This window comes from Dermacentor silvarum, chromosome 8 (genome assembly GCF_013339745.2).
Source record: "Dermacentor silvarum isolate Dsil-2018 chromosome 8, BIME_Dsil_1.4, whole genome shotgun sequence".
NCBI lineage: Eukaryota > Metazoa > Arthropoda > Arachnida > Ixodida > Ixodidae > Dermacentor > Dermacentor silvarum.
This window is the reverse complement of record NC_051161.1, coordinates 25,970,912-25,984,021: the sequence shown is the minus strand read 5'-3', so window position 1 is coordinate 25,984,021 and position 13,110 is coordinate 25,970,912. Positions and strand designations below refer to the sequence as shown.

The window sequence follows — 13,110 nt, the reverse complement described above, 5'->3', positions numbered from 1 at the left end:
CTCCTTTTACACCAAAAAAGAAGTGAAACGCTTGCTTACATGACATCAAGCACGAGGAGCTACCCCGGTGCACGCAACATGTGGCACTACACGGGTCTCTACACAGAATATATTGAATATTATAAAAATAGAAATTCAATTCGTGAAATAAATTATTTGAATGTTCACTATTCGATTCGGTAATAATCGAGTATTCGCGCACCCATAGAAAAAAAATCACTTGATTCTGTGCGACAGACATTCTATCGATAGAAAAACCTTTCCAGACCTTCGTATACGCACAGTTATCAGTGCTGGCATACTCATACCTGCCAAGTCTCTCGTATTACCCGGGAGACTCTCGGATTTGGGCCATTTCTTCCGGTTATACGGTTGACAGGAAAACCTCCCGGAAATCGCAGTTGTGTCCCATTTCCATCCGCGTCCAGTGCTTTGTCAGCTGACATTCAATCCAATCCAGTTGGAAGTTCATCGCTCAAAACATTGTTAAGAAAGTATTAGGGAAAACCCTATACATGCGCTACAGTTAAACCTGCTTATAACGAACCTCCATATAACGAATTCCTGGATATAACGAAGTTTTTCTATTTCCCGCCGTTACTCCATAGAAGCACATATATTTGAGACCTCTACATAACAAAGTGGCAGTGGGACACCCCCTCGAAATAACAAATTTTCCCCGCTGACAACCTAGAGATTTCGCCCCAAATTTTGTCATTTTTGCACGAGCAGCAACCGGAAGCACCTTTACGCTGCGACGGAATGGGAAGCAGTGGCATCGCGCTTGGCGCACTCGAATTCACGCCAACTGCGAGGCGAGAGCGAGTGCACGCGTGCAGGCGTGCAAGTGTGCGCGAGGCGGGCCTGCGTGCGTGACCTTTCCCCCTCTCTTCATTCAAACCTGATCCCGCCGCGTGCTGCAGCAGGCCTAACCTGCCAAGCTGGCACTCTCCTTTCCCAGTCTACCAATTTAGTTAAACAGCGAATGCTTACAAGTTTATACAGCCAATAAAACCACTACCGTACTTTCCGGTCAATAAGTCGCACCCCCCCTCAAAACGGCAGTTTTTCCGAAAAAAAACAACATAAAAGTCGCACCGGTTTTTAAGGTGCACCTGTTCGTTCGGTAAGTGATTAAAAAAATATATAGTGACATGTCACTCCGTGAACGCGGGTCATGCGCAAGCGTATGTGTGCCATATATTTCCACTCCAGGCACATTTCTGCCGTTGTGGTTGCTGCGATGCTCCGTGTAAAGTCCAAGGGTGATAACATCGTCCCCGCGCGCACTATGCTGTATGTGCGAGTGAAAGCGTCCGACGGTGAGCCAAATCGCGCACAAGGGAGGAAAGCAGGAAGGCAGTGTAGGAGGGAGGGAGAGGGGGGCTTGTACTCTGGTAGCAACTGTGTAGTTTGCGCAGCGGCGCGCGCCGTATCTTGAAAGCGATCTGCAGATGCGACGAATTCGGGGTCGGCCCACTCGCGGTCGGCCTGCCGCCGCTTGCGTTGCTGTTCCGTCCTTCTTGCACAGCGCTCAGGAACTCGATCACGAGAAGAACGTACCCGCCACCTCGATAGCGCGCACAGAACCCGTAGCAATTAAGTTAACCAGCACGCTTCGCGTGGCCATAACATCGAATCCGATTTTGACGACAGTTTTTCCAAAAACAAAAAAAAGCGTACATAAGTCGCACCACTTTAGAAGACCCACCGGCGAAAAATTCATTAAAAAAACGCGTATTATACATCGGAAAGTACGGTACCTTACTTCGTATAGCTGTCTGCTAATTTGCTGTCGCAATCGATGCTTCGCCTTTCGGGCGAAACGGACTTTTTCGTTCATCGCAACTTTAGTGTATGAAAAGTAAATCTTGAGTGATACATAGTTGTATTTCTGTATGAAAGCATGAGGTGCGCGGTACTGTAAAGGATTTTTTTTTCCCTATCTTTTGGTCACGGAAAACGGGTGCGTGTTAGAATTAAGGGCGCGTTAGAATCAAGTAAATACAGTAAGTGTTTCTTTTTCGAATTTTCGTGGTGAACCTGCATATAACGAAATCCTCTTTATAACGAAGTTTTTCGAGAATTTGGCAATTTCGTTATATACAGGTTTAACTGTATTTCGTTAACCGCGGAGCCGCTCCTTATGCTGATGGGGTTGCTGGGTGCCCTAGTGGCCCTAGTCTCATTAAGCTAGCGAGCGAATGCCTCGTTCCATAACTAGCAACACTCAACTCTCCATCATTCTCCTAGGCATCAGCCACTCTGGCATTGCGTAGGCCTACGGTCAGTCATGGCTTTAAAATCAAGGAGCGCTAGTGCAAAAAGTATCTTCAAGTATATTTAATGTAGTGCTCAGCCGAAGTGATGCTGGCTATTTTGTTGATACCACAGAGCAATGCAGAATGCGAGCGGCAATTTAACATCGGGAAAAATACGAGGACGCAGTGCCGCTCGTCTAAGACGCTGCGAAACGTCATCCTCACAAAATGTGAAAGAAATTGAATTTCTTACAATCAAACATTATCCAAAGAATTTTTGAACACCCGCCATGGTTGCTTAGTGGCTTTAGCATTGTGCTGCTAAGCACGACGGCGGCCACATTTGTTGGGGGGCAAAATTCAAAAACGCCCGTGTGCCACCCATTGGGTGCACGTTAAAGAACCCCAGGTGGTCTAAATTAATGTGGAGTTCCCCACTACAGCGTGCCTCATAATCAGATGGTGGTTGTGGGACGTAAGGCCCGAGAATTTAATTCTAAAGAATATTTGAAGGTAAAATTGGCAACAACAAAATGCTTGCAAAAGTGAGACCCTGATGTTGATGTGATCATTTGTATATCTGTAAATAAAATTGTAATGAAGTTCTCCTGGCAGTACTTGAAAATATAGACGTCGGGGGGTGAGGGGGGTGTAACCGACTGCCCCCCCCGACGTATGCATACCTGCCAAGTTTCTTCGAACTTGGCAGGTATGCATACTAATTTGGTGTTTCCTTTCATAAAGTAGAGGATACTACATGTTATGATTCCTAGGTACCTAGGTAAGTTACTGACAGCTAGAGACATTCTTGTTACATAATGTGAGTAGCCTCCTGAGCATGTGCAGCACGGTGTTTGTTGCACAAAATTTGTAAGCATAAAGGTTTCGTGTTAATTTTATGATTTTGGGTATTCGCGCACTCCTAGATGTTTCAGTATGTTTTTATGCCGATCCTGTGCATCGTTGCCATGCATCACTGCATCCAGTAGCTTTGCTCGCTAATTTGGCTTTACTTCCTCGCAGGCCTCTTCACGACAGAGGCAACCGCTGAGGATAGCCACGTTCGTGAATTGGGGGAACTGCTGGAGCTATTGACGGAGCTCCTCTCGAAGGACTTCCTGTACATGGGTGGTCCATCCGCGCAGGCCAGAGGAGCTGCCACCAGCAATTCCACCGACGAAGCTGCAGCACGATTTGATGTGCCAGCCCCTGGCATTGCTGTGGAAGGCTTGCGGCTTCTCATGCCTTTGCTCAATGCTCAGCTGCTGCAGGCGAGTCTATCTCGCATAAATTGATGCGTGACGTTTGCAGGGCCGTAGCCTTCCTTGTGCATTCAGAATAGGAAATTTCTGAAGTAGTACTGGCATATTTTTGACGTCATAGGAACTCTACCGAACATGTAAAAGGATGACACTCAGCAGATATGAAGGTTGGGAAACACTTGAAAGGCAGTTTAATTTGATACAGTTGACTTCGATTAAGTTGACCTGGACGAGACCAATGAAAGTGATTGAATTATATGGAGATGCAGAAAAAACATCAGAACTGACTGCTGAATCTAACATGCCCCCAAATCAAACGCGTGCCCACTTTCCATGTGTCTAAACTAGAAAACAAACTTAGAAATTACATTAAAGCTCCTGGACAAAGTAGAAATGTAACACACACACAGTTTTTTAGCAAGAAAAATACATTTGCACAATAACGGCTGGTATCTTAAAGTCAGCTTCGCTGCAGTACATTGTGTTATGCAGTAAAGCATATGAACGTCGTGAAGGTGGTTTTGGTTTCGTATCCGATTGCACCGTGCAGGCAATTTTCAGCCCAATTTTCATCAAAAAAAGAGAAAAGATGCTCACTAGAATCGTGTCAATACTGTAATCACACTTAGCTATGGTTATTGCTTGAAAATCTTCCTAGGGGCAGGCCGAAAATAGGCGTTTTGAATGGCAGATTTGACGTGTGTTAAACTCATTCACTGTCCTCTAAGCTCTGCTGAGACAGACAGTTCCACTAAAGGGGTCGCTATCTCTAAAGCGGTCAGATGTGTGCATGCTGACTGATCAAGTTCGAATTATGCGGCGAAGACCAATTTTAGGATTGAAATAACAAAAGTTCGGGCCTATAAAAATTCATTGACATCGGCCGGGACCTTTGGTCGGGATCGAATTAACTGAAAAATCTAATTAATCGGAGTCGAATTAATGAAAGTCAGGTGTACTAAAGTTACTTTTGAAATGTGTACTTGGTGTCATCTTTGTCGTGACATCACCACACTCAGAAAAATTTGCTAATTTTGTGTAGCAATAAGGCTAGGTACGGTGATGCTGCTCATGAAAGAAATTAAAGAATTACCAAGAATGCTGCATGCATTTCTCCTGGCTGTGCTTGTGTGTGACAGCTGTAGTGATTGCAGGAGCAGAGCAGGACGTGACATCATGACATTATTGCTTATCCACTACTTGGGTACCAAAACCGAACCCAATTCGTAGAAAGCAGTATTATTAGTAAATTATTTTGGGTGTTCCCGATGCTTGCCATTAGTATACTTTCTAGGGTTTAGAAGGCATTAACCTTCAGTTAATGGAAAAAAAATTACAAGTTGTGGGTAGTGTTGCAGTGCAAATAAGTCTGTCCATGGCCTGCAGCATTGGTTTCCGTCATTCCGCTCTCCCCATTCCATTGCCTCAACTTAGTTAGAACTTATTTAGACGGTGTTGAAGGTGCGGGAACATTTTTACATTGAAGATTCAGGCACCTGTTGACAAGACAAGGTGGCCAATTTGTCCCTGATCACCCACGGTATCGATGCCATTTACAATTTGGCGATGACTTTTCAATTTCTGACCCCAGCACATTGTCCAACTACAGGACACAAAATATTCCAGATAAGAAGTGTGCCCATCAACAAGTTTTCTTTGTCACCACTGGTTGCACCAGGTTATAAAAAGAAAAAAAAAAGAAAGAGTCCTAACTGAAGGTGATTGAAGATCCAGACTCAGAATTACATTTTATTTTGTTCATTTTGGACTTTAAAAACCTGCCACTAAGTTAATACCATCACTGCTTGCTTTTCATGAACTTGGTGCCTCTGGTGTACATAGCACTTAATGTCTATGATTCTCATACCGAATGTTCCGTAGAAATTCTCACTCCTATACGCAGGCTTTAAATGTGGAGAGATGTATTAAGGATCATGAGAAGAAAAGTTAGAAGAATTAAATTGGGTTGGAGTGCATACGGCGGGCATTGCCAAATCCTGACTGGGAGCTTACCACTGTCGTTGAAAAGAAAAGTGTAGAACCATTGCATTCTACTGGTGCTAACATAGGGGGTAGTAGCTTGGAGGTTAACAAAGAAGCTCGAGAACAAGTTAAGGACCACATAAAGAGCGATGTAACGAAAAATGGTAGGCCTAACGATGAGATAGGAAGAAAGCGGTGTGGATCAGAAAGCAAACGGAAATAGCCGATATTCTAGTGGACATTAAGAGGAAAAAATGGAGCTGGGCAGGCCATGTAATGCGTAGGATGGATAACCGGTGGACCATTAGAGTTGCAGAATGGATACCAAGAGAAGGGAAGCGCAGTCGAGGATGGCAGGAAACCAGGTGGGGTGATGAAGTTAGGAAATTTGCAGGCGCAAGTTGGAATCAGCCAGCGTGCGACAGGGGTAATTGGAGATCGCAGGGAGAAGCATTCGTCCTGCATTGGACATAAAATATAAGCTGATGATGGTGATCAATTATGGATAAATGGATAAATCTACTAGGCGGCTGACTCGGTGTCCTCTTTTTATGGCGTGGCTCATTCCACTCTTGCAGTTTCCAACGCTGTGTGTGCAGTACTTCAAGCTGGTAGCTCTGCTCAGTGAGCTACATCCTGACCGAGTGTGCCAGATGCCTGAGGGGTTACTCCAGGCACTACTAGGATCAATTAGAGTTGGACTCACAAGGTTGGTGGCCTTCATTTTCTTGAATTACATAAATATAAATGTGTGTATACCATATTTACTTGTGTAATGCCCATGCTTTCCTGGGGGCATTTTTTACAGGGGGATATTTTACAGGGTGCAGGCCTCACACACGGCAGGCTTATGAAAGTGATCACTGAAGCACCAAACTGCACTCAGTCTGCTATGCTGAATAACGCAACCACTTGCATGCGAGTATGATCACTATTAGTCAGTTGAACTCATTGCTTCTACATGTTAAACGACACCTATCGGTACTCTCCAAAAGCTGGTCATATTCCATGACGTCCTACCTTATAGAGATTCGCTTCGCCTTCAGGCACTTGAAGAGTCTTGGAGCGAAACCAGACACCACTCATTGAAAACCCACGTGCACACTTCTTGCAGTGATGCCCTCTTGATGCACCCGAAAACACGATTCACGACACAATGGCAGGCTCGTGATTTTGCAGGCCATGTATGCGGGTATGTGTATGATGCTGAGTGCAATTTTTTTTCCTGAAATTTTCTCACTCCAAAGGGGGGGTGCGATACTTACACAAGTAAATACGATGCATATAGTTATTTAAATCGGTTTAATTGTTCAAAAGCAATGTGGCGCAACATAGCCCGAAATACTTTTGTGCCATTAAACCCAGTTTAATAAACTATAAATTCATGGACGTGCTAAGTGCCTAGCTTCGACAGAAAATTTGTCTGTATGTAACCTACAAGAACTCTTCGAAGAGGAAAAATTATGGTGGAAATATAGACAAGTGTTTGAGCGACGCCCGAAAATGCATCAATTTCTTGATCAGAGTTCCTACCTATCACTACAGACACAACAGGTTAGGGGGCACTATTTTCCAGCGCGAAAGCATGGAACTCTATTGATTGTATTATGTATTGATTTATTGATTGACAGCACGGAAGGTAAACAAAATACTGCTTGTTCATTGGTCTCGTGGCAAGAGCTAACGCACGTCGAGCTGGTGCGGTATGCTTTAACGGCATTACACCACACATGCCGTCGAACAGATGGGTGAAGATGCCTATCACAATAGGGTTAGCAGCTATATCTGTGAATGCAATGTGCAACGACCCGCAAGGATATTTTCTGGCACTTGAAGAGGAAACTGAGTGCGTGCCAACTTTTTGATGTGACACAGGTAGGTGAGTACTGTGGGGAAGCTGCCGTGGCAAGCACCTATTGCTCGCGATAGGCATGCCTCACGCCTTTTCTTGTTCACATGGGATCTACTGGCTGGAAAACGCATCATACGATTGCAGGCTGACAATGTACTGAATGTTGGTGCCGATAGGTCATGTATTCTGGTAATGTATTAACCAGTAAAAAAAAAAAAAGCATTATTAAGTCATTTCTTGTGTTCTTGATCAAAAATGTTGGCACCGAGAAATTGTACGAAAGAGGATCGGCATCAGTGAGGTTCTGTATATTAGATTAGATTCAATTCTAGCACTATTCGATTTGGTCTCAAAAATTACTATTTGCGCACTTTGGTCATGTCCTGCATTCCTGATGGATCCTTGGAGCAGCCGCTGTCCCTTTGCTGACTGGTGCCCCTTCTCAATGTGCAGCTACTCTTCGGATGTGTCGGGTCTCTGCCTGGATGTGGTGTCGGTGCTAGCGCTGGAGATTCACCGGCAGGGACTCCAGACTGGCCCTGCAGGGCGCGCCATCGAGCCCTTCCTGCAGCTGCTCCTAGAGATGGTGCTACTACAGCCACTTGACGCCGAGCTCACACTTGTAGCTGGCAGTGCGCTGTTCGCTCTCCTCTGCTGCTTCCAGGTAACTATACATTGCATCTGTCTGCCTCAAGGTTGACCGAAGATTTCTGGGATACTTCTCATCTGCAGTAGACTTCAATTTAGTTTGATAACTTATGACTGCCTATGTTAAAACTAGCGCTGTATTGTTTGCAACTGCTGTTCCTCATTTTTACGTAGTGTTGCCATCAGGTGCAGATTCCACACAATGTGGGAATCAGTGTTATGCAAAACATTTTGCAGGCAGCTGGCTGTACAGCCTCGTTGTGCAAAGTTTTACCAATGTGCGCAGATATAATGAGAGCAGTTGTGTGTGCCATGACAAGACAATACGATGGCACGAGGAGTTTTCCCAATCTCGTTTGAGGTAAAAATTAAAGCTAGAGTGCTGAAAAATTTGAAAGTAGAGGCAAATAAAAGGTCATACGAGGTAGTGTAGTAACAACGCATCTTGCGAAATTGTCACTGCTTGTAGAAAGCTAAACCCTGTAACAAGACCTGTAGTGGTCGATGAAAGGAAGGTAATTACCGTATTTATTCGAATATCAGGCGAGGTTTTTTCCCATAATTTTCAGCCTTGAAGTCACCCTCTGCCCGATATGCTAATTTTACCTTTAGGTGTGGCTACACGGCAGCGCAAATTTCGCCTCATAATGTGGCTTTACGGCAGCGCACGCTGTAGTGCCATGAAGCCACACCTAAAGGCAAAATTAGCATATAACCCGCACTCCGCGTGTTGAAGCTTCCTTCCTTCCCTATTTCTTGGTCGCCATTTTGAATTTTGGCTGTGTTAGCAATTCAGTATTTCAGGTGATCCCCACCGAGTCTCGATAATCCATCGGCTACTCTGTATCACCTTATATTGGTGTGCATACTAAAGATTTTTGTCTTGGGTTCCCCCAATTGCACCCTCACTTTATAATCGAATAAATATGGTACTGGAATTTGTGACACCATCTGTTTTAACAACTAATTGTTCACTTGCCTGCTTCAGACAATTGATTCTATTGGACGGGCGACTGACGGGCCAACAGCTGCCAGTCAAAACCAGTGAACTATTCACCCGAGACCCGCAAATGAAGAATTTGCTCAGTGACAATGGTTCTTGGTCACTCCAGCTATGCAAGCAAACTTCTTATGACAAATGCCATATGGCTACCTCTAGAAGCTGTCGTGCATTGTACCAGTTATGGTCACAGTTGCATTGCTGCCTTCCTCTTCAGGAGCTTTTGAAGTATTGGCATTTAGTGCATGTGTGTTCCACAGAAAAATCAAGTAGATCAACACGTATCTTGGCAACACAAGTTGCACTTAGGTCTCAGGAGACTATATTAGTATGTAGTTGTAGTGCCCACTGGCTTCCTTCAGACAATTCCAGTGGTTGACTGTATTAAAGGCTTGGGACATGGCAACAGTTGCACTGACCATCACTGTGGCTTTGATTTTTTTGCAGGAAAGCTTTGCGCAGCTAGCCCAAGCACTCGTGGCAAGCCAGCAGGATGCTGCAGTTGGGCAGCGGCTCGCCCAGTCCTTGGAGACTCTCACTCGAGCTCAACCCTTGACTCCGGAACGGCCCAACCGGCTCCGCTTCAGGGACTCCTTCGAGGCTTTTGTCACAGAAGTTCGGGGATTCTTGTGCGTCAAATGACGCCTCTCAATAGCTTTTCACTGCCCTCTCTTCAATCATCCTTCTGCACCCAACGCTGTTGTCTTCATCCTTGTGACAGAAAAAGTCGCACTCTCATCTGGAACGAGTAAAATGGCTTTATTTCTCTACAACTGTAATCTTCTGCCTCCGAGATGACATTATTTCCCTGTACAGGCAGCACCTTCACTCTCCTTGGGTCACTTTATTGCTCCTAAGTTTGCAAGACAGTTCTAAGTAGCTTGACCTACTTCTTTGGGCTTGTTAAGTACCTGAGAGAGAGAGAGAATAAACATCTTTAATGTGTAAGTGCAGCTTACAGACCTTCTTTCAACCTTCTGAAAGAAGGTTTGAAGTTTTCAATTCCTCTACAAAATAGCATATAAGAATAACATGCAATGCCACTTTGTCTTGCTGCGTACTTACTAAGTTTAAATTTTGTTCTGTGCACAACAAATTTTATTGTCCTTATGACAATTTAGAGGGCTCTGTAGTTAGCGTCAAAGCATGGAGTGTTAGGACTTGACAAGATGTACCACTGTACTGTTGGTTAATGCAATACAAATATAAAAAAATGTAGAGCAAAATCAAAACATTTCTGGTCCAATCCCACATGTTCAATTGTGCCTACTTGGTAATGTGCACTTGACGCTACTGTTGTAAGATGCAAGATACTGTGTTCAGCTTCAAAAAAAGCGGTTTATAACACATTTTATATTTGTCATGACTCGGAAAAGAAAGATTTTACCATTTTTCTCTCATGACTGCTTGTTTCGAAAAAGGGGGTTGCCTGAAGTCAATGTAATACAGTACTACAGCAGTTGTTACAGCCAAGGTTTGGCTTGCATTGGCCAACAACACCTGTCTCTTTGAGCAACAGAAAAACTCTTATAGAGATAATCAGACAATGTGAGGAAAATTAATCTGGTGCCCTTCATAATCCATTGTGGAATTTTGAGACTCAAAACCCCACACTGGTTTTAACAATGCAAGAAGATACTATTCCTATTTATTAAATGACAAATCACACTTCATGAAAAGTGCTGACAATAACTTCACATCTAGGGCTTGCTAATGTCCAGACAGCCATTTATTTACACCTGTGTGAAAAATTTTACGTGGATGGTCTAGCTTGAATGGTGCTGGTGCTTTTTTTCACCTACTGTGTAACTCGATTTTTTTAGAACACCGTACAAGTTTTGTCTAGTCCACCGATTCAGCAACAATGTTGCAAGAACTTGAATATTGAAAACACTATGGAGGAACAGAAGTACTTACTCGTGTTTGATAAGCCGGCATCCTTGAATAATTTGAGCACCCTCGTTTGTAAAATGGCAAGCAAAAAGGAGCATGTTTCTGGGTTGCACTTTGAGTGCAAATCGCATGAACAGCAAGGAGTATATGCACAATGCTGAAAGAAAAGCGAAGGGGGATGCAGAATTCAGCCCCGAAACTTGGTAAAAATTGATCAGCTTTTGTCTCATTCCACATAGGAGATGCTAATTATTTGCATTTGTTGCCGGAGGCCTATGGTTCAAACTAACATTCACTTTAAAAGAGTATTCACAGTTGGCTGAGTGCAGGTATTGACAGTGGTAAAGTTTTTGATTGTGTGCTACTGATGAAGTATGCTTCTAGATTTTTGGTTACAACCAATACATGTTAGTGAACTTGGATTGAGACAGTGTGTTCATAGCAGTATTTAGTTGTTCATTTCAGAAATGCCATGTAGTTAAAACAATGTATTGCACACTGTTCAATGTGTGCGAGCTATCTACAGCAAAAAAAAAAAACGTTTTTCTGATAAACAGCGCTACACCTACATGCCTTGCAATAAGATGAGATAGCAGTATTAAAAAATACAAAGAGAAAGATCCAAGTAAATTTCTTCACATACATACACGTGAAGCTTCTGCTTACATTACCTTTTCTTTTAAAGGTGTGCAAATAATAAAAATTTCAAATGCAAACCGAATAGCAAGGGCTATATTCAATTTGTATTCAAGAATTACTATTCAAGGTTGTTGAACATTCATTCCATTCAAATACTATAAGAGACATCATCTGTTGCTGCAGTATAAAGAGAGAAAGACCAAGTGGAAGCTCTTCCAAATTATTCTGGTGCAGGAGAACCACAGCTGTTGCACAGATAAGCCTGTTCCTGAGCGAATGCACGGAGAAGATCTGTTCTACACGATGGTTTCAAGTCATTAACAAGCATGTCTCGCGTCGGAGAGCTTCAGCATTTGCTGACTCGATTTAGTCAAAGCAAGCTATTTGGCCTCTTTCCCCATGTTAGGATTCATATAAGATGACATGGGGTGCAGCAGTATTAATTACACTTAGCTTCTTCAAGCACTACACTACATTATATATGTGCATCTGGCGACATTGTTCCTTCATTTATTATGGTCAATGTCATGGTGCACCAGGTACCGTCACCTTTCCTCTCGCTTTAATGCTTTTCAATTGACCTGACTTGGAGTTGTTAATGCCATCAGATGTCTCAAATAATGTAAACAAGCTTTTTGTTGCCAAGCGGACTTCGTGGAATCCTTATATTTCATTTTGTTTAAAAATTTGATATTCGGCATTCGTTTCGATTAGAAAATTTTGCTTTTCAAACACCCCTACCCCCTTTCCCCCCGATTTTTATACGCAGCAATCTCACAAGGGACAGTGAAGTTAAATTTCGCGATTTTTTAAAACTCACCAGTAGTCATCTTGCCGCTAATTATGCTTGGGTCCTTCTTGATGTCCGCTATAGCGGCCAGTGGGATTCCCCAGTTAGCAACTACGTGAGTAAAAAGAAACGAAAAACGAAGTCGTAAATGAGCGGCGCCGATACACGCTTACGGATTGAATGAACGATCTGAAACCACTACTTACTTGGTCCCCAGAAGTGCTGCACGCGGATAAGGAAGAAGAAAAGGAAAACGGTAGTTACTCACTTAATGAACTGATCTCTCACGAGCGCCAAAACAGGTAAATGGTTTGAAAACTCACAGTACTACAAGGTCAGAGGAGATGGCACATATCAGGAAACGCGCGCCGCAGCAGACATGAACAAATGAGAAGAAACGAAACGTCTCAGTACTCGATAGTGCACGTTGTTAACAGAGTAACAGAATATACAGCGTACCTGCACAGGTAGTTTCTGAACTCCTTGCTTCCCAACTGCTTTACAAATTGACTGGCGTATCGAGACATTTTTCAATGTCGCAGAATATCGGGCTCGGGGAAGGTTTTATTTGGACCGACAAAGGCCTCTTCAGAGTGGGCGGGACTAGCGATAAAACAGTAAATTAATCTCTTCAGTTCCGTCTGATCATGAGTATCTTGACAGAAATCAGTCCACTGGGAATTACGTCCTTATAGTATATCTCACGGCAAGAACTAGATCCACTAGATCTAATGTGCAGCAGACTACTGCAGCTACTACGAAACTGCGGCGAGCGTAGCTTG

General features: G+C 43.6%; 2 protein-coding genes across 2 annotated transcripts in view; one reads left to right on the top strand and one right to left on the bottom strand.

The window, feature by feature from the left end:
- The window catches only part of LOC119460846 (exportin-4), a 79,822-nt gene extending 70,037 nt beyond the window's left edge, over nucleotides 1-9,785 (top strand). The window contains exons 17-20 of the mRNA XM_037721944.2: nucleotides 3,285-3,532; nucleotides 6,085-6,215; nucleotides 7,812-8,022; nucleotides 9,454-9,785. Coding sequence (XP_037577872.2) covers nucleotides 3,285-3,532; nucleotides 6,085-6,215; nucleotides 7,812-8,022; nucleotides 9,454-9,648 — 785 coding nt within the window. The 3' untranslated portion in view covers nucleotides 9,649-9,785. The remainder of the gene's footprint in view (nucleotides 1-3,284; nucleotides 3,533-6,084; nucleotides 6,216-7,811; nucleotides 8,023-9,453) is intronic.
- Nucleotides 9,751-13,086, bottom strand: LOC119460845 (mitochondrial pyruvate carrier 1-like). Its single transcript, XM_037721943.2, has 6 exons — nucleotides 12,788-13,086; nucleotides 12,652-12,655; nucleotides 12,535-12,550; nucleotides 12,359-12,439; nucleotides 10,924-11,056; nucleotides 9,751-9,917 (listed from the first exon to the last, which is right to left on the bottom strand). The coding sequence occupies exons 1-6, from the start codon at nucleotides 12,853-12,855 to the stop codon at nucleotides 9,893-9,895; spliced, it is 327 nt and encodes a 108-aa protein (XP_037577871.1). The 5' UTR covers nucleotides 12,856-13,086; the 3' UTR covers nucleotides 9,751-9,892.
- Nucleotides 13,087-13,110: the final 24 nt, after the last annotated feature.

What these genes read in the sequence shown, in the direction of transcription:
- LOC119460845 (XM_037721943.2), bottom strand. Translation starts at nt 12,855, where the DNA reads ATGTCTCGATACGCCAGTCAATTTGTAAAGCAGTTGGGAAGCAAGGAG. An exon ending in TAGCGGCAAGATGACTACTG is followed by an intron (nt 11,057 to 12,358) that starts GTGAGTTTTAAA and finishes CTTTTCTTTCAG; the next exon opens with CATTGTGCATATACTCCTTG. An exon ending in TGCCGGCTTATCAAACACGA is followed by an intron (nt 9,918 to 10,923) that starts GTAAGTACTTCT and finishes TCTCTCTCTCAG; the next exon opens with GTACTTAACAAGCCCAAAGA.